Below are 19,544 nucleotides of genomic sequence, written 5' to 3'. Positions count from 1 at the left end.
TTCATTTATTTATTATTTTATCTTACACCCAATCATTATTCTTACACTCAATCATTACAAGATTCCATTTTCTTATTTTTCACCCAAACACCAAATAGGAAGATCATTTAGGAATGAAGGGAGTATTTTGCTAAAATTGGTAGCAAAAGTTTTTTTAAAAAAACTAGAGAGTTTGCAACTAGAATGAGTCTACATCACATGTCATGTACTGTTATGTATTGCAAATGACATGTACTGATAAGCACCGGTAATTTAATAAATTAATTAAAATTTATAAAATCTACCCCTTCCACGTCTTTTCATCCTCTCTGCAACACCGCCAAACCTACCGGGGCTGCGATAACAGCTAAACGTGTGAACAGGCAAAGTAATAGTCGTCGTCCATGGTGCTCTCGCTGAATTAATTCTTTGTTTTCCGGTCGATCAGTTAAGCATCCGAGTCGGAATCGATGGGGAATTGGAGAGTGGTGAATGAAATTAATCCCTGATTTCCTGAGGCGGTGATTTATGTTATAAAAAGTTGATTCCGAAAAGGTATCGATATAATTGTTCTTAACAATTCGAATTCTGCAATTTTATTTTTGGATTAACGATTGTAACCAGAGTTTTGAATCGAAGTTAAAGGTAAATTTGGGTCTGAAATTTTTTTGGAGGTACAAAGATTCTACAAGTAAAAATTTTAAACTCACGATTGAATTATATTATTATATGTATGCATTCTAGACTTCTACTACTTTCAAATTTTAAACTCAGAATTGAATAAATACTTTGATTGTGAATGGTATTTGCAGATTTTTATTTTTTTTATTAACATCCGAGCAAAAATTGAATTGGGTTCCTAGGAGAATATGAATTCTTCCTCGCTGTCATTTTTGTGTGGAGTTTATGAACACACATGCCTTATCTATGTTGATCATATAATTTTTTTAAGGTCTTGAAGAAATTCTACGACTTTTTCCTTCTTCTTATTTACACCATTGACGTAATCTAGTTCACTACTGTAATTAAGGTAGTCTGAAGGAGAAGAAAGAATATTGAAAAATAAAAATCATGAAAAATGCAGCAAAGAGATATGATGAGAAAGAAAATCGAGAAAAATATTGTTGGTATTGGGAAATAGATTTGATCCAAAAAAAACTTCAAAATATATATATATATATATATATATATATATATATATATATATATATATATATATATATATATATATATATGGAGTAAAGAAAAATCGAGAAAAATAATGTTAGATAGTGGGAAATAGATTTGATCCCAAAACCTTCAAAAAATATATGGAGTAATCGACAACCTTACCTAAATTATAAAAATAATTTTAAGATTGCACAAATTTATTTCACTAATTAATTACTATGTAATTGAGGTTAATTAGTATTACGGAGTAATACATAGCGGTAAACATCGCTTATTAAATTAGTGGTAAATAGCAGTACACGTCGTTTATTGTAGAATTTTCGTTGCAACTAATATGAAACAACTAAAAATATAAGGGTGAGTGTATATCTTAGAGTCAACATTAAACTCTAATCAATTTTTCACTAACTTTTACCTACTTTTTCATTATTCAGACTTCCATAAGATGCTTTCTATTTTCACACATAATCCACAGACTGAACTCACTCACCTTAAAAATGGTAATTAAATAAGATATAAAGTGATTATATGACATGATTTAATTTAGTTGGAGAAATAAGTGGAGTATTAAATGAGTGTTTAGCGAGTCTTGGATTTTCAAACCTACATCCAGACTTATTGTACAGAGTTACCATATTATCTCGAGAGTTTGGCTACAAACTCCCTTTTAAATCAGAGATAAAACAGAACAGATTAAGTTACCATTACGAAGCAAGAGTATATATGTAACTTATTGGTACAAGAAACAGATCATAAAAGGAATGCAAAAGCATGATTGCCTGTTTAAAAGATGACCATAATTTTATTCTCAATCTTGGGAATGTGCAACTTAACAACCCCATCATTGTCAATTTGTAATCCCAAAAGTGAGCGTGGGGAGCTAGCTAGTACTCGTGCAGTAACTCGGTAAGACCATATCTAATGCTCTATGATACTCCGTAAATTCCTATCACTGAGCCGAGTCGAGTCTACGTTGGATAAATTTTATTGGGTCTACACCAATATAGTACTCCCTCCGTATTTATTTAAGAGATACACTTGGTCGGGCACGTGCATTAAGAAAAATAATTGAATGAATTAAAATAATAAAGTAAATAGGGTTGGGTAGATATTTTAATAAGTAAACAAGTGGGGACCATGTCATTTTGGGGGGTGGGAGGTGGGGTGGGTAAATTAAATGTACTTCATTATTTAATTAGATGGTAGGGTTGATAATTGACTAAAAATGGCAAGTGTATCTCTTAAATAAATACGGTCGGAAAAGGTAAGTGTATCTCTTAAATAAAAACGGATGGAGTAGGTCTTTATTGTCACTAGAGCGAGAGCAATATATACAATGGAAGGAATATTTTAACGATTTTATATGTTAGTCATACTCTACATTCCATGTTAGAAACTTATAGCTTCATACTACGTTCATACACTCAAGACTTAAGAGTTAAGAGTGCTAAACTTCTAGCAAGAGGTGATCAAAATTCAGATCGGGTCGGGTTTGGACTTTAACACAAAATCTTATGACCAAGTCCACAAATTTGGGGTGGGATTTTTAGGACTAAGCGGTTTTTTGTGCTCTAGGACCGAGCTCAAATTTTGGTAAACACACGTTTAATTAGGGGTTGTCTAAACTTATACGTCTTCGGACCTAGCAGCGGGCCGGGGCGGGTCATTATATTGTTAATCAGGTCTACTTCTAGCTTCCCATCACATTAGCATATTGGTTTTTTTTATAACTTATTTTATGTCTAAGGCATTAGAATTGTTTTTAAATTACTTTTACACTACACACCCAATAATTAATCACCATCGTTAATATTGGTGCTTCACTACATACCATATTTTAATTGATATTGCACCATACACCAAACTCGATAGCCTTAACTAGGGATGTCAATGGATCGTAAATCCAATCCAAATCCTCAAATGTTTGATAATTACCAAGCATATTGTATTCCCTCCATTTCTAAATGATCTTCCTATTTGGTGTTTGGGGTGGAAAATAAGAAAATGGAATAGTAATGATTGGGTGTAAGAGAAAATCTCTATTATATAAAGGAACAGCTGAGGTTAATTTGGTAATCACACTTTTCGTGTCCCCAATTAAAAATACTAAAACACCCTTCTTTTGTTGTTTATTGTGCTGGAGCCTCTCGACAAAACTACCCTAACCCTTTGCTCCACCGTTTTCTCTCTCCTTCCTCCCTCCCGTGTTTTCTCTCCTTCCTCCGGTTTTCTCCTTCGATCCTCTTCATCTTCTTCGATCTTCTTCTTCTAATCCTCTTCCACCAAACCCCATCCTCCATTCTAAACCCTAAATATCCTAAATATTTCGTTTCTCTTTCACCGCACACACACGCTCTTTCTCCTCCGCCTCTCGCCGTCGCCATCACCATCACCGTCTGATCTTCTGGAGATTCGGGTGAGATTTCAATATTTTTGTGTAAATTTTTATTTTTTTCCAATTAATTCTGGAGATTTTGTTTATTTGATGTGTTTTTTTCCAATTTTTTTTTTGTTTTTTCCAATTGTTTAGAGAGAGATTTTTATTCTGGAGCCCTAGCCATTCCGATTTTTAAAATATTGTGGGATTGAAGAGAGAGATTTAGAGATTTTTGTTTTTCTAAAAAATACATTTTCCGGGTTTAATTTTATCGGGAAAGTTTAGAAATTTGTTGTAATGTCGACTAAAACAGGTACGACGAAGGATTTAGCGGAGAAACTTTTGTTGATGGCTGAACAAGGTGGACATTATTGAGCCAAAAAATTTGAATGTTTGTGCAAAGATTGTTGTTGCCAGGTAAAGAGGCCGATCTTCTCCGTCAGGTTTTTTCGTAACTTTATCTCTCTGTCTCTTGATTTTGATGGCGGAATTGTTGAATTTTACTGGAAAACATTGTTTTTAATGTTGTAATAGTGATATTTTGTTGATTATATTAGGGTTTAATTGGTGTTGTTTGTTGGTAGAAATATCCTCAATTTTTTGTGTTGAACTTGGAATTTCTGTATTTTTAGAGAAAATCAGTGTGATTATTTTCAGTTATTGTAATTTATGGGAATGAATAATTAGGGCTTAGTTTCTGTGGTTTAGTGATGTGTTTCTCTATTTTTTTTGTTTGATTACATAAAATTTTGTATTTTGTTGCATAGAAATGTGATTTGTTATAGTAACAGTGATGATTTGTAATATTATGAATTATTTGGGTTAATTTTTGGTGATTAATGGTTTGATTGGTTATGTGTGGAAGTAATTGTTACAGTAATATTGATAGTTTGTAATATCAAGAATTTTTTTGGGTTAATTTTGGTGATAAATTGTTTCAATTGGTTATGTATGAAAGAATTATGTTTGTACTGTGATTATTGTATTTTTTTTGTTTTGTTGTGAAACAGTGATTATTACAAAGGCTTCAACTTTAAAATTGAAATGTGATGTTCTATTTTCTTAGGTAAATAATCATACAATTAGATAATTAGGGATGTAGGGTATGGAAATGATAATTTTTTTGCGGGAAATTATTAGGAATATGCAAATAATGAAGTACGATCTTGGTACAGGGAGACTGCTAGGAATGTAAGGTTTATTATTGCTAGATCGATTCTTTTTGTTCAGGTATGATTCTGTTTAATGCGTTGTTTGAATTTTTGTAGAAATCTTTAAATTTCATTCTATTAATTCATTTGTCTGGCTCAATCGAATGATGCTGATCTATTCATTTGTTTGGCTCATTCGAATTTCATGCTGATCTATATGCTTTCCAGATCATTATTGTCTCAAGTCCATCATTATTGCTTCGATGGTGCTGATGAGCTGATCTATTCATTCGTTTGGCTCATTCAGAACTAGGTGAACACTGAAACGATCTCCCTCCTGTATTTATAATTTCACCATATATATGCTTTCCATATCATTATTGTATCAAGTCTATATAACATCACTATTTTCTAACAACATTATTTGTGACAGCATCATGTCTATCGTAGAACTGGTCACATATGTATGAAAGGTCAGTGAGTGTTGTACACATGCCTCATTTATATACTCCTTGCTATATTTATCCAAGAGGGATTCATTTAATGATTAATTATAATCCAGTTATTCATAAGGGAAGAAGACATTATTGAGCAACTCATTGACCATGTATTCTTTCTACATGTTGTGAATTTTTACTTCGATGCTATGAATTAGTACTTCCATGCTGGAAGTTAGTGTAATATTTTTCTTTCATTCTTAAATTGAGGATTAACTTAGTAATATTTTTATGGCGCATGAAAGGCTACAATTTTGTTATTCTTTTCCCCTAATTTACTTCTACACTTTCCCTAATTTTCTGTATTCCTAGGAAAACGAATCACTTGCGAATTTCCCAATAATCTGAGTTTTTTGTTTGTGTTTTTCTAGGTATTGTTTATGGGGGTGATTCACACTGATTTCTTCTGGATTGCTGTGCAAAATTATTGAAATGTTTGTGGGATATTGTAGACGATGCGGAGAGCTATGGTTGGCTCTAGATCTTCTTCAACAATAACCTTCCCCAACTGTGAGGTTTTTGAGAAGGTAAGATCTTATTTTGATTACAATTCTTCGTTATTTTAATTTTTATGTCTGACTTCCTCTCTTTAATTCATTGTGTTACATCAATTGTTAAATAAATTGATTTACTATCTTTTTGATTATGAATCCTGCGAATTCAAGTACGTGAGTAAGTATTTTTCTGGGATTATTTTGTAAAAATGGTATTCTGTCATGGTTTTAATTTGTATAATTCTAATTGCATTAGTTTTAATTAGATTTACGAAGTTTTCAATTTCAGAAAAAAGGATTGGGTTTTAGTTTTTATTCCCACAAAAGCATGACAGGTTTAAAGTTTTTTTAAAGAAATACTTAAATTGAGGAAAGAGTAACATACACCTTTTTGGCCTACATATGATGCCAAAGTTTTTTAAAGAAAGAACATGTCATCTATGCCGAAGTCTTTTAATGAAAGCACTAGGGTATTATATATCTATGCCGAAATTTCTAAATTTTGGTCTTTTGATGTTATTGCTGCTTTTGCAAGAATATATATCAACGAGATTGAAGAAGATGGATTGGAATATCAAAGAGATTGAAGAATATGGGTAGCAGTGTATTAAATTACTTTTTCCATTTGGAGTATTGTAAATTGAGTATAATTTGCCAGTAGATGATCATATTTTTGTATTTGACTTTTTATAAGCTTGATATTCCATGGTTTTGGAACTCTGTTCATCTACATATATTTGGGACTAACTCATTGTAAATAAAAAAATCGTATTACGGAGTAATTTTTTCTATATAAAGTAATTAGCAGCTGTTAGCACATAAAGGGGTTACGGATAAGATCCCAAAAAATGGTGTCATGGCAATTAGGGTAAATTTTTAATATTAAAAAAAACAGGGAATTGAGAACTATTGCCTATAACAACTGAGCTATATGCTAATGAAAATGACGTCGTTTATAAAGCGGTTGTAATAATTTTATGCTTTTATATAATTCGCACGCATCGCGTGCATAAAATACTAGTAATAAATAAATGAAGAAAAGTAATAAAGAAATGAAGGAGATAGAAGATATTTTTATTAAAGTAATAAAAAATCATAAAAGTGGGGTTGGGTGGGTGAATGAAGAAATGTGAATGAATTAAATAAGGGATGGTGGGGAAATTTATGGTAAAAAGTCATGTCCAAAAATAGAAACAGGAAGATCAAATAGGAACGACATTTATAGAAACAGGAAGATAAAAAAGGAATGGAGGGAGTATATTGTTACTTTGTAACAAAAAAATTATTTGAAATAAGTAAAATAGAGATTTATGTGAGATATTTTTAGGTTAAAGTTTAAAGTTTGTGAATGACATTTTATTTTTGTAGGGAAAAAAGAGAGATGAGAATCTAGGTATATCTCAATGAAATTGTAATTGTAAGTAGGGGGGCGGGGGAAGGGAGACAGGGACACAATAATAGGTTAGCGTATCTTTGCAAAATCTCATGGCTAATCATTTCTTCTAGCAATATTGCCCAATATTGCCTATTCATCCTTTGATTTTGACACTCTCACTCCTTATCACCCTTGTTTTTTAATCATCACAACTCAATCACTAATTCACTATACCCTTCATTTACCAATTTAAAGTTTTTATTTTTTAATTGAACCAATCGTCTCAAATCGGGGGTCTTTTTTACCTAGTATAGTCTGATTTTTTTAGTTTTTGGTCTGATAATTTGATCTTATTACTCTTGGTATAGTCTAGTTGACTAGATTTAATGTTTTTTTGTGAGTATTTTATGTTTTTTTGGTATGCTCTAGTTTAGTTTAATGTTTTCTAGTTTTGGTCTGATTTTTTTGGTCTGCTCTAATATATGCGGAGTAAACAATAAAAATAAGGTGAAGAGAATAAAGTCTGAGTGTCTCTTCTTTTTCTTTTCTTTTTTCTATCCCCGTGGCTCCGTTATCTATCTGGTCGATTTCTTGCTAAAATGCTACGTAAAATAGTTAAAACCTTCCGAAATATGCATCTTTTTAATTATTCTAATTCTCAATCTATCATTCACATCAACAATATTATTATTATTTTTTTAAAAAAGAAAAAGACTTACACGTGTAACTTCTTCTCAAGCATACAAACAGTGTCTAAATCTTTCTTGCTATGCGTGAATACAGAAAATTATATTTATGGGTAGCTCCATGACATATAGGTCTACCAAAAGCTTTCCGTATAGGATTATTGTTGTCCAAAACTGTTAAATAGATCTTGCACGTATTCTATGTACCAATAAATAACTTCGCTCAGTTTTTGTTAGGTTTTAAATACGTTTTGATGAACTTTTAATATTATGAAATATTTTTTTATGAATATTTTTTTTAATGGGTTATATGATTAACTTTACACGTTATGAATAATATTGAAGGATATTCATTAAAACGAAAATTTCATTGGTGCATAGGTCTTTGCATCATTAATGTTTTTTACTGGTTTATCATTAAAAAATAAGTCTAATATAATCAAACACTAATCTAATCTAATATCTAAAATATAACAGCTGGTATTATGTAGGAATTTTATTTTAATTTAATAATTTAATTAAATTTGTACATCGCATGGGCTAAAATCTAGTATTATATATATTAGGGTAACTTCGAATATGATAAATATCTCAAAGAAAAATTAAAGTAGTACTAAGGAAAATTGCAGCCTGTGCACGTGTGAATGGAAAGAACGAACTTTTTCTTTAAAAACATTAACCAGATGACTATTCGAGGGGTGTAATTTTTTTATTTTTTATTTTTAAATTTATTTGGAGGGAATGTGATAAGTATGTTCTTCTGAATTCCTTTCTTTAAAAAAAAAGAAAAAAAAGGGTCAATTCTTGCTGCGGGTAAATGACTAAATGAGTGCATTTTGCAAATAATTTACTAACAAATCAAATCATATGCCGACTAATTAATCATTCTGGATTTGACAATAATAATAATTAGCATCAATATTATAGATTGATTAATCATGATTATTGCTAACCTGATTCGATCTTCCTAGATTGCTTAATTAGCTAGCACACTCATGAAGTCATGATGACTCGATCATATCTCATTTTTCTTTGATCATATCTCGATCTTCCTAGCTTGCTTAATTAGACTACAATAAGTTTTAGTTAAATACAATTACATGACTTAAGATTTAAGTTAGTGCGGTATATATTTCTCTTAAAATATAACGAAACCTCATTTAATTTTTACTAGTCCGGTGTCATAAAACTACACCGGTACTTGATTGACTAATTTCTTTTTATGGAATTTTAGTGATTCAATCCATTATTTGTATCAGACTTAAATCTTGCATTAAATAATCGATTTTTAAATTAATTAAATTCAATGTCATAAAACTTTCAGCTTTTTCAGTTAACTCAATTCGATAATGAAGTTAGGGAGGGTATTTTTGCATCAGACTTTATTAATTGGTGATTTGCATTAAATAATCGATTTTTAAATTAATTAAATTCAATGTCATAAAACTTTCAACTTTTTCAGTTAACTCAATTTGATAATGAAGTTAGGGAGGGTATTTTAGACTATTCTATAGGAGACACCAAAAGATCATTTACGAAAAAGACCTCAGAAGTTCCTTTATAGAATAGAAATATGCGCGGATGTACATAACGCAGCTTATTTAGGGGTTTCAAAAGCTGGATCGGGCCGATGACAACGGGTCCGATCTCTAGGTCGCAAAATAAATTTCTGGCCTTCCATCCGATCCGGTCCAAAACCCTTAAAAGTCCGGTGTCGGTCGGACCGATTTTTTCTTATAAAGTTAAATACATGCATGACCACTATAAAAATTACTTTTTTCCTTTAATATCTTTAATATGTAGGAAATATTACCATACTATGAAATATTTATATTAGTTTTTTTTTAAAAAAATCGTTGAATAATACTTCCCTATCTTTATTTTTTGGTTTTTTAGCATATGTTGTAGGATTATTTAAAAATATAGAAATAGGTCTAAAGTCATCTCGATTCGGGATCTATACCGATTTTCCAGTTCTTTATGGGTTTTGGACCGATTTCTCGGTCCGGCCCAAGTATAACCGGTCCGGTCTTTGAGTCTTGAATATTCAAAGTTTCGGTATCCGATCTGATCCGATTTTGAACTGATCTGATGAACACCCCTAGGCTTATTACATCTCGTATTTATTCCTTAGAATACATCGATAGTTGCCCATCTTAAGTGAGATTTTTTCTTTCCAAAAATAAACATACATGCACTTGAATTGGTTGGATTCAAAGCAAAAAAAACCAGTAGCATTAATTAAATTAAAGCAGTCAAACAAAAATATAGCAAAAAGAAGCAAGTCAAAAGAATTCCAGGAATACATATAAGTAGTACTCCGTACTGAATTTACTGATAGAGAGCAGAAGCAGCTAATTAGTAGCTTGTTTGTTTGTTTGTTTGTTTGTTTGTTTGTTTGTTGGTATCTTTCTTTGCTAGGTTAAGTGGCAGTTGTTTGTTTGAGGAATTATAATTGCAGTCCAAAACATGTGCTTGGATCGACCTTATTATTCTTCTAGTCAATCATCTCTTACCTGCTACTAATTGACAGCTATCTATCTCCATATTAATTAATTCACTGCTCTGCTAGAATAATGGATATAGATATATATGTTCTTTGTGTTACTAATATGGAGTATATTGTGCTACATAGATCACTCTTTTTTTGGGGTGTAGAGAATCTACAATTCTACGTACATGTCATGTATGACATGTACCAATGACTCAGGCCTTTGTGTTTATCTACGTAGGGGTTGTTTGGTTGACATTAAGAAGTAAAAACAGTTGAATTGAAGTTGGAATTCATGGGTGTTATAACAGAAGCAAGAAATTAAAACAATTAAAGAACGTACATAAAGAACATAAAGATTAACGTGGTTCACTAATTAACAATGTATGTGTTAGCTACGTACGCGTACAGAGGAGATGGAAGTTTTATTGATCGAGGAGTACAAATTACTAAATACAACCAAGTTATGACATAAAGAGTTTATCTTTCTAGACAGATGAGGAAAAACCCAGAAATTAGGTTCAAAATAGATAACGTTAGTCTATAATAACAGAGCGAGGTCCCTGTGTTAGGACGTTGCAGAAAGGGGGTATGGCTATTTGAGGCATATTCTAACAATGAAATTTTGGAATTCTTACAAAATATGAGAAGTAAATTATCAATAGACTATTCGGATCGCGAGTTTTTATTCAATGAATTGAGTTTTTCTTATGGTTGAAAACTAAAAAGTATATTTGGTAAGTTTGCTATTGACTTGTTATTAGCTTAAAGTAAACAATTTCTAGCCAAAATGAAAATTAGAGTTGGTATCAGAGTACCTTTTTAACGTTGGATGAACTAATTAAAAACCGGGAAATACTTAAATAATGATTTTAAATAATCCGTTCATAGCAATTTTAGCCTGTTTTTTTAGACTTTATTTTATTTTATTTTATTTTATTTCAGTTCAATTCAGTCTAACTCTATTCAGAAATCAACCTTATTACTGAGTAATATACTCCGTATATATCACCATACAGTACAGTACGTCTGTGTATACAATGTACCACACTACACCTAGGCGATCTAGCTTACACAAAAACTGCTTTCAAGTTTCAAGTTACAAACGGGAGTAGTAAACCTACTAGTACATTGTTTTCAAAATTGGTGTAGGAGTATTAAATCATACAAAACTACTAATAATTAAGGACATTCTTAATTTCAATAAAACTGCATGCCGGTTCAAAAACAAAAATACTCCGTATTTACCACTCTACATAATAATAATTTAATTTTTCAGTGAAAGTTGTCCACGAAGAAATAGTAGTACTAACTACTAGATATTAGTATTTCTTACTACAAAAAATTGTACCATTAACGACGAGAAATTCCGTCGCTAAAGGTCAATAATCATTGATTAATGACGGGATTTCTTGTCGCGAACCGGTCATAAAATGGGATCGTCGTTAACCCGTCGTAAAAGACATTGTGACGGTCGTTCCCATCTTTGTTTGGTTGTTAGCCCTGTCGCAAAAGGCTTTTGCGACGGAATTTTTGACCTGTCGTAATTAGGTTGTCATAAAAGATACAAATTCTTATAGTGTCTATATGTACAGGAGTATATATTTTGTAAAATAAATGTCTCTATAAGGAAAAAATCTTTACTTTAATATTATACTTGTATGAGTTATTTAAATTATTGTCATATATATTGTGTAATGATAAATAACACATGCAGATACATTTATCAAATTGGATTACAACAAATTATTAGTATCATAATTCGATCATGAAGGACATGAATATACGAAGTATACACGAAAATAGCTTAAAAAATTACTATGCGATCCATATAAAATATTACAATCCGATAACGATATCATTTTCTTTTACTCTCTATAACTATACTTCATATACTAAATTAATTAATTTACTTATCAACATATTATAAGATAATAAGGGGAGAAAAGGATCTTGAAACTAAAAAAATGGTTAATTAAAAAAAGAACCATGTTTTTAATATACAAGTACTGTATATACTACCTCCGTTTCAAAAAGATCTTTACAGTTACTATTTGCACGAACTCCAGTGCAATATTTAACTACTAATATATCCAATTTCGTACGTGAAAAAATTATAAAAAATTGATATTCTGAAAATATATACCGAGATCAATCTAACAATATCTCACATGTAACGTTTTGATGTATATAATAGTGAGAATTTGTAGTCAAAGTTATTATACTTTGGACACATTTTCCAAAGCGTAAAGAACTTTCAGAAACGGAGGTAGTATACTTTTTCCACGTTTTGGGTTACTCATTTTAATAAATTAAAGTAAGTGGAAATCTGCTTTTAGTGGATAAACCATGCAATGCATATTTATAATTGCAAACACTGAATTTTTTTGAAACAAAAACAAAAAACAATGTTGGAGAATTAATTAATGAATTAATTAATTAGAACAAAATCTTCCCTCAAAAAGAAAATAATTAGTACAAAATCCAGCTATAATCATGTGTTCCATGCATATGACAATTATATTTGCCTCCATTATGGACTTTTACTATTTTCACATCGGATTTGATCCGCACTAAACCGCAAAAAACCCACCTAATTGTTTCATAATTTTCCAAAACGACAAGTATTATATATTTAAATAACTAAACATAAGGAACGTTCATAGAAGCTGCATTGAAACAAAAACAATACTGTAATACCAAATTTATTTTAGTTCCCATAAAATCACCGACTTTTAATTAGTTGATCGATCAGTACATAATGTAAAGGCAATCCAAATTATAATTGGGGGCAGAAGATTCGAATCTGAGACCGATATATCGTACATGGACCATCAGTCTTAACCATTATGTCAAGACTTTATTGATTTCGATTCCAATCGTCAAAGTAACTATTAATTCTTTTCTTTTGATAACACGCAACTAATAATTCTGGACAAATTGAATCTCAATTTCTAATTAATGGCAATTACAAGAACAACTCTTGAAACTCCTTTTGTAAAGTGAGAGTAATGAGAAATAGATTCAATTAATCTTATCCCTATTTATATTCTTGTAATGAAAACAATATCAATTATTTAAAGTCATGAATTGTAATAATGATTAAAAAAAATGCAATGAGACAGATTAGATTGCTCCAAAATTATGAACAAAAAGTACCATATAATAATTTCCTTTCTGATTAACACAATTAAGATATATATATATTAATTAAAAAGGAGAGAGAAAAAAAGATGATATCATAATCATAATCATAATTCATCATTATAACAATTATAATAATTATAACAATGTGTTTGGTTGATATTCAACCTTGGATTGTCTCATCTAGTACTATGATTACATCTATAATAATTATAACAACATAACTAATTAACATTTAACAACATACTTCTTTTTTTTTTTGGAGCCAAAATTCTTCATTTTGTATTCCTAAAACTATATGAATAATTAATTTGATCCTACGTACACTATATAGGATTTGGTATATAATTAATTAATAATAAAAAAAAAACTAACTAAAAATTAAAAAATTAACCAAGAAAATCACCCAACGTACCTTGGGCACCACCTCTGTTAGGGGGGGTGTCTAAACCTTTATCTCTTGAGCAATTGACATTCACATTATAATTGGAAGTCCCACCTCCTCCACTAATCGACCCCCCCATTTGCTGATTACTAACATTATTATTATTATTATTATTATTATTATTATTATTACTCTTTTCAGCACCTCTGAAATTTCCATCATCATGTTGTTCTTGATCTTGATCATTCGATACTCCTCCTCCACCTCCGCCTCCGCCACCGCCTCTCCAACCACCACTACCACTAGGGTCCGATGACCCGAACCCGAACAACTGATCATGATTCCCTATTACCCCACCAAGGTCCGAAAATATAGACGGGTACCGTACAGAATTTGTTGTTGGTGTTGTTACTGTTGTTGTTGATTGTAGGAGAGATTGAAATGAGAGATGATTGTTATTACTGTTTGGAGTTGAAGAAGAAGTACTGATCATATTGTTTATATTTTGTAGGGTATTGTTGTTGTTGTTGTTGTTGTTGTTGGGTTTATGAGGTGCAGGTCTAAATGGGTAAATGTTGTTGTTGTTGTTGTTGTTGAACCCGGCAAGAAGTCTTTCGAGTGAGGTTGAGTTCGTACCCGCCATCAGCGGCGGTGGGGCTGACCGTAAACTGGAGCCGGAACCAGAGAGGAGATCGGTAAGCCGCCGTGAAAGGAGAGGAGATGCAGCTGCTGAAAATGGAGATGAAGGAATGCCGGTAAATTCCTGAACCATTGCTCGGAAATTCGTCGTATCGGTTGTTAACACCGTCGTTGGCGCTCTTCTTGACGCTCTTGTCCTCTTTCTCGGATTCTTACTTCCACCACCACCGCCGCCACTACCGCTAGCTCCAGCAGCTCCTCCAACAGCGGTGGTCATATTCTGTTGAAGAGGTGACGCAGACGACGGCCCAGCGACTGATCGAGGAGGCGGAAGAAGATGGGTGGTATTAGGGGTGGTGCAACTTTGATTAGGATCAGATAACCCGACACCAGTCACACCACCGCCACCGAACTGGTGTTGCTGTGGCCAACCAAACATCAAATTATGATAATTCGTCTGCGTTTCAAAAGAGTCTAAGTAACCCGAATTTGACGGCGGTAATGACGGCGGCACAGGAGGAGGTAATTGATTGTTTGACGGCGGCGATAACATAAACATTTGATTGTTAGTAAAATGAGACGGTTGTTGTTGCAGTAGTGTAGCAGTATTAGTACTATATACTGCTGTTGCAGCAGCCGCCATACCGCCGCCGCTCGATTCGTATTCCTGATCATCTCCGCCGCTCGATGATTGCATGCTACTACTATTCCCCGACTCCATCTCCGATCAATCTCAACGGAAAAATGAGGAGAGAGAAAACGAAGACGACGATTATGATGATGATCAAGAGGAGTAAGAAAAGTATGGGACAAATCTAAAAAGGTTGGATATGCAATATAATGAAGGTTTTTTTTGTTTTGTAATCTCTTGCTTGTTTTTCTTTCTTACCTTTTTTTTATTTTTATTTCACGATATGATCTAGAAAAAAAAAGATAGAATTACTGTTTATAGAAATAGTGCACTTAAAAAGTGGATGGATAGATGGATGAGCAAAAAGAAAAGAGGATTGTTGTTGAGCACTCTCTTCTGTGTAGCTGAGCTACCTGCAACTCTGAGGAAGAATGATTAGGGTTTATTTTTTGGGGAAGAGAGGAAAAAGAAAAGAAAAAAAAGGAGAGAGAAAATGAGGAAAGGGGTTATTTAATGAACAACTTTTTGATAAAGAAGAAGAAGAAGAAGAAGGAAAAAACATAAATAATGTATAGAAAAAAATAGAAAAAGATTGGAAAAAATGGAAGTAGCTTACGTTTGAACTTTGGGAAGAGTATCCTTTTAGGGATTGAAGGGGATAGGTTGGTGGGGTTAGTATTTCTCTTTCTCTTTCTCCATCTCCATTTTTTTTAGATTTTTCTTAGATTTTTGGTTAATCGATTGCATCATAGATTCATAGATAAATCACGTTGAGGGGCTTTAATTTATTCTCTCCCTTTGGTGTAATCTGATTTTTCTAGTTTTTTTATTTGATCTAAATATTGTATGTGAGTGCTTTTTGCGTTTTTTAATCTAATATGTTCTGATATGGTATGATCTAGTCTGAATATTTTTTCGTGAGTGTTTTTTTGCCTTTTGTAATTTGGTACTCCGTATGATATCATATGGTCTAGTGCAATCTGAATGTTTTCCGTGAGTTTTTTTCCCTTTCTAATCTGTTGTGATTTGATCTGGTCTGAATGTTTTTGTGAGTGTTTTTTGCCTTTTAATATGGTATGATCTGATTTGGGCTGGTGTGGTATTGTGATATGGTCTGAATATTTTCTGCGAGAGCTTTGTGTCTTTTCTAATCTGGTTTGATCTAATAACCAAAAAACAATAAGGTGAAAAGAACATATTCCCTCAAAAATAAAAAATAAAAAATAAAAAAGGTGAAAAGAACAGATCAACATCTTTTATAGGTTAATAGCGCAATTTACTAAAACAAGTCTGATCAGTAACGAAGAGTGTCTACGCCCTAGAGAACCTCAACTCGTAATCAAAAGTCGAACCGGGTCACATTTCAGTACCCGGAGGCCGGATCAACTACGGAGTACACGTCTACAGAGTACACGTGTACTCCGATAGTTGGTCTAAGAAGAGGAGGAGGGGGTGCAGTTGGGTAGTGGGGGACTAGAGGGCCGGGTGAACGGGTCAAACTCAAAGGAGAGAGAGAAAAAAAGGGAGGATGGGGGGTTGGTTGGCGAACTTGGTAGTGGAGTGTGAAAGCAAGAAAACTACGAAAAGGATGTACTACGAATTACTCATTTCTTTGGGTGTATTTACAAGGGTCAAGGGCCCAAAATGTGGCCAATAGGCACAAATTATCATTATCATTTATTTATTATTATTGTTATTATTACTTATTGAGTTATTGTGATTGTAATTATTGTTATTTGGTTTATTTAAAACACTAGCATTTTGTAGCACGCAAACATGAAAAAATATGATAAAAAGTTATGGGGCATTAATAAACAAGGATGGGTAAGCTATCCTTTACCTAAAAGTGAAATGTAGAAAGAAGGGGAAAAAGTGATCATAATTAAATGATATACATTGATAATAAGAATAATAAAAAAGAGTAATAATTATATTGAATAAATACAAGTTATGCTTCTATGTTTACTATTTGATGCACTCATTACCTTTTTCAATATCTTTTTCTCAATATTCCTTCTTTTGTTTTGGCATCTTGGTTTACAATTACATGTAGATAATTAGGCTTCAAAATTCCCCTATATAAAGTATATTTCGAAAATACATTATAAATATATAGTTACGAGTGCCTTTTAAAAGTTTCCGGCCCTCTACTTTTCTTATTGAACGAGAACCTTTCAAGCATCAATATCATTTACTTCGCATCATGTATATAGAGAAGCTAATCGTGCAACACACTACGTTGCAGCCATCGGTCACCACATTCAGACCTATTAAAATATAGATCCTCTTATTGATTTTAAATTTTCTTATTTTATTTCATTAGATAAGTTAGGATATAGTCTTAAGAGAAGACTATCCTAACTTCTGTTTATTTTTCTTTATAAAAAAAAGAAAAAAAAAAAAAAATATTACTTCGTTTATTTTGAAATTTAAAAGTGTGCGAACTGCTCTCTGCATTTCTTTTTGTTCTTCTGGTTTAGAATATTTTTACGAGACAAAATAAATCAAAATAGGAAGAACAAATTAATAGAGATGAAGGAAGTACTTAATTAATAGGTTTGTCATAAACTTTTTCTAATTGGATGGCAATAATTTTATTTCCCTCAACATAATTTCCTCCACGGAACTGATCATAGTTTGCTCGACCCGATACTCAATTTATTCGAAGCTTTTTTGTGTTTTAGACAACCCTAGCTAGTATGGTGTTTTGGTTCAAAATTCAATCCTTCTCCTTCCTCGCTTTCTCCCTCCTTTGACCCCGACACGGTACATGCCTTATGTCGTAATACTCCCTCTGTTCCTTAATACTCGCACCGATTTGATCGGGGGAGTTTAAGACACTTGAATTGACTTATTAATTTAATGGGTGGTAGTTTATTTTTGAGGTAATAATGGGTGGTAGTTGATAGTGGGGTATTTTTTTTTTTAATTTTTTTTTTAATATAGTTAGTGGAAAATGTGTAAGGGGTAGTGGGGGTGTGAAATTTTAAATGATTTTTTGTATGGAGTAAGTTAGTAGATAAGTGTGAGAAACAATATAATATTGGTAAAAAAAATCATTTATAGAAGCGGTGCAAGTATATTAAGGAACGACCCGAAAAGAAAAGCGGTGCGAGTATTAAGGGACGGAGGGAGTAGATATCTAGGTCAATGAAGATTGAGAGATAGATGGCAGTAGGAATGAGCTAGCATATATAAATATAAGATTTTTTTGCGTCAAATTCTCTACGATTCTATGGATTAGAATAAAAATTCCATCTCATATCTAGATCAATTTGTATGATCAACGAAGAATGAGCAAAAAATGGTTAAATGTCCATGCATATGTCATCATCCCCAAATTACCTAAAGATGCCCATAAGCTCTTAAATATATGTACGAGTATTGGTCAATCCTCATCTTAGGTATACTTCTCCCATATTTAGTACTCTCTCCGTCCCTTAATACTTACACCGTTTTGGCTGAACACGTTTGCCAATGCACAAGGACCACCAATATCTTTAACTACATATTATAAAAACTTATAAAAATATTAATATTTTGAAAATTTATATTAAGATGAAGCCAACAATATGTTATATACAAACATTTGTTTTCATATGCTAGAAATAAACTAGGGTCAAAGTGAATTATATGAATAGTGTAAAAAGTCAAATGGTGCGAGTATTATGGGACAGAGGGAGTAGCACTCCATTCACTTTCATTTCTTCCAACTTATAATAAGTTTTGACTATTAATAAAGTTTATTTTAAATATATTATTGACACTAGTCTAACACTTTTACATCGATCGATATGTAATTTCTTATGTGCAACACATAATCAACCAAATTAAAGATGTTTAAAGTGAAAGTTCTAAATAGTGTGTAATAAAATTAATATAAGTACATATTGTACAAAGAAAATCAAAGAAGTATTATTTTTAGTTGGTAAGGAGTAGTTAGATATATAGCTTTCACATTTGTGAAACTTGGTTCAATTTTCTTCAAGTGCTATTAATTGCTAAAGAAACCAAGTTAGTTTCTTAGAGAAGGCTAACCTAACTGGACCAGCTCGATCTTTTTTGCTGTTAAGAAATCCGCCGCCTGATTAATTAGGCTAATGATAGCTATACACAGACAACACAATGAGTGGTCGAGAAATAATTGAATTAGTGGTTCTCGTGTAAACTCGTTTTACTACAAAGTACAAACCCAAATAGGATTTGGTAGTATTATAAAAAAAAACATAGGTTTTGCCTAACATCAACTTTATATCACTATGGTCTATGGTATATGGGTTGCTTAGTTAGTACTCAACATCACATGCCCGGATTTAATGGACATATATATAAATATGGATTTGGTAGGTTTGTATTCATATAGTTTTACCTTTTTCGTAACATTTCTTGAGTTCTGACTGGGATTTATTATGTCATTTTTTCAGCTGCATAAAAGTGTATTATTTAATATTTATACAATCATTCGTCATCAACATACATAAAGAATGGAAAAATCAAATACATAAAAGTTGAATGCTTTGACCCA

The 19,544-nt window shown here is 32.0% G+C and overlaps 1 protein-coding gene and 1 long non-coding RNA gene across 4 annotated transcripts; one reads left to right on the top strand and one right to left on the bottom strand.

The window, feature by feature from the left end:
• Nucleotides 1-208: 208 nt before the first annotated feature.
• Nucleotides 209-6,444, top strand: LOC130468113 (uncharacterized). 3 transcript variants are annotated; one of them, XR_008928515.1, is made up of 7 exons: nucleotides 209-534; nucleotides 3,840-3,943; nucleotides 4,702-4,756; nucleotides 4,906-4,990; nucleotides 5,111-5,150; nucleotides 5,546-5,701; nucleotides 6,204-6,444. It is a non-coding gene; the product is annotated as an uncharacterized lncRNA (long non-coding RNA). The 3 variants fall into 3 exon arrangements; XR_008928517.1 differs by having other exon boundaries at nucleotides 211-534; nucleotides 5,627-5,701; XR_008928516.1 differs by lacking the exon at nucleotides 5,111-5,150 and having other exon boundaries at nucleotides 210-534.
• A 7,000-nt stretch (nucleotides 6,445-13,444) lies between these two features.
• Nucleotides 13,445-15,535, bottom strand: LOC110779117 (uncharacterized). The gene has a single exon (XM_056837841.1). It carries the CDS (start codon nucleotides 15,107-15,109, stop codon nucleotides 13,754-13,756), a length of 1,356 nt encoding a protein of 451 aa, XP_056693819.1. The 5' UTR covers nucleotides 15,110-15,535; the 3' UTR covers nucleotides 13,445-13,753.
• Between the last annotated feature and the right edge of the window lie 4,009 nt (nucleotides 15,536-19,544).

Source organism: Spinacia oleracea, chromosome 2 (assembly GCF_020520425.1).
Source record: "Spinacia oleracea cultivar Varoflay chromosome 2, BTI_SOV_V1, whole genome shotgun sequence".
NCBI lineage: Eukaryota > Viridiplantae > Streptophyta > Magnoliopsida > Caryophyllales > Amaranthaceae > Spinacia > Spinacia oleracea.
Note: the sequence above shows the minus strand (reverse complement) of the source record. Positions and strands in the feature narration are given on the sequence as shown.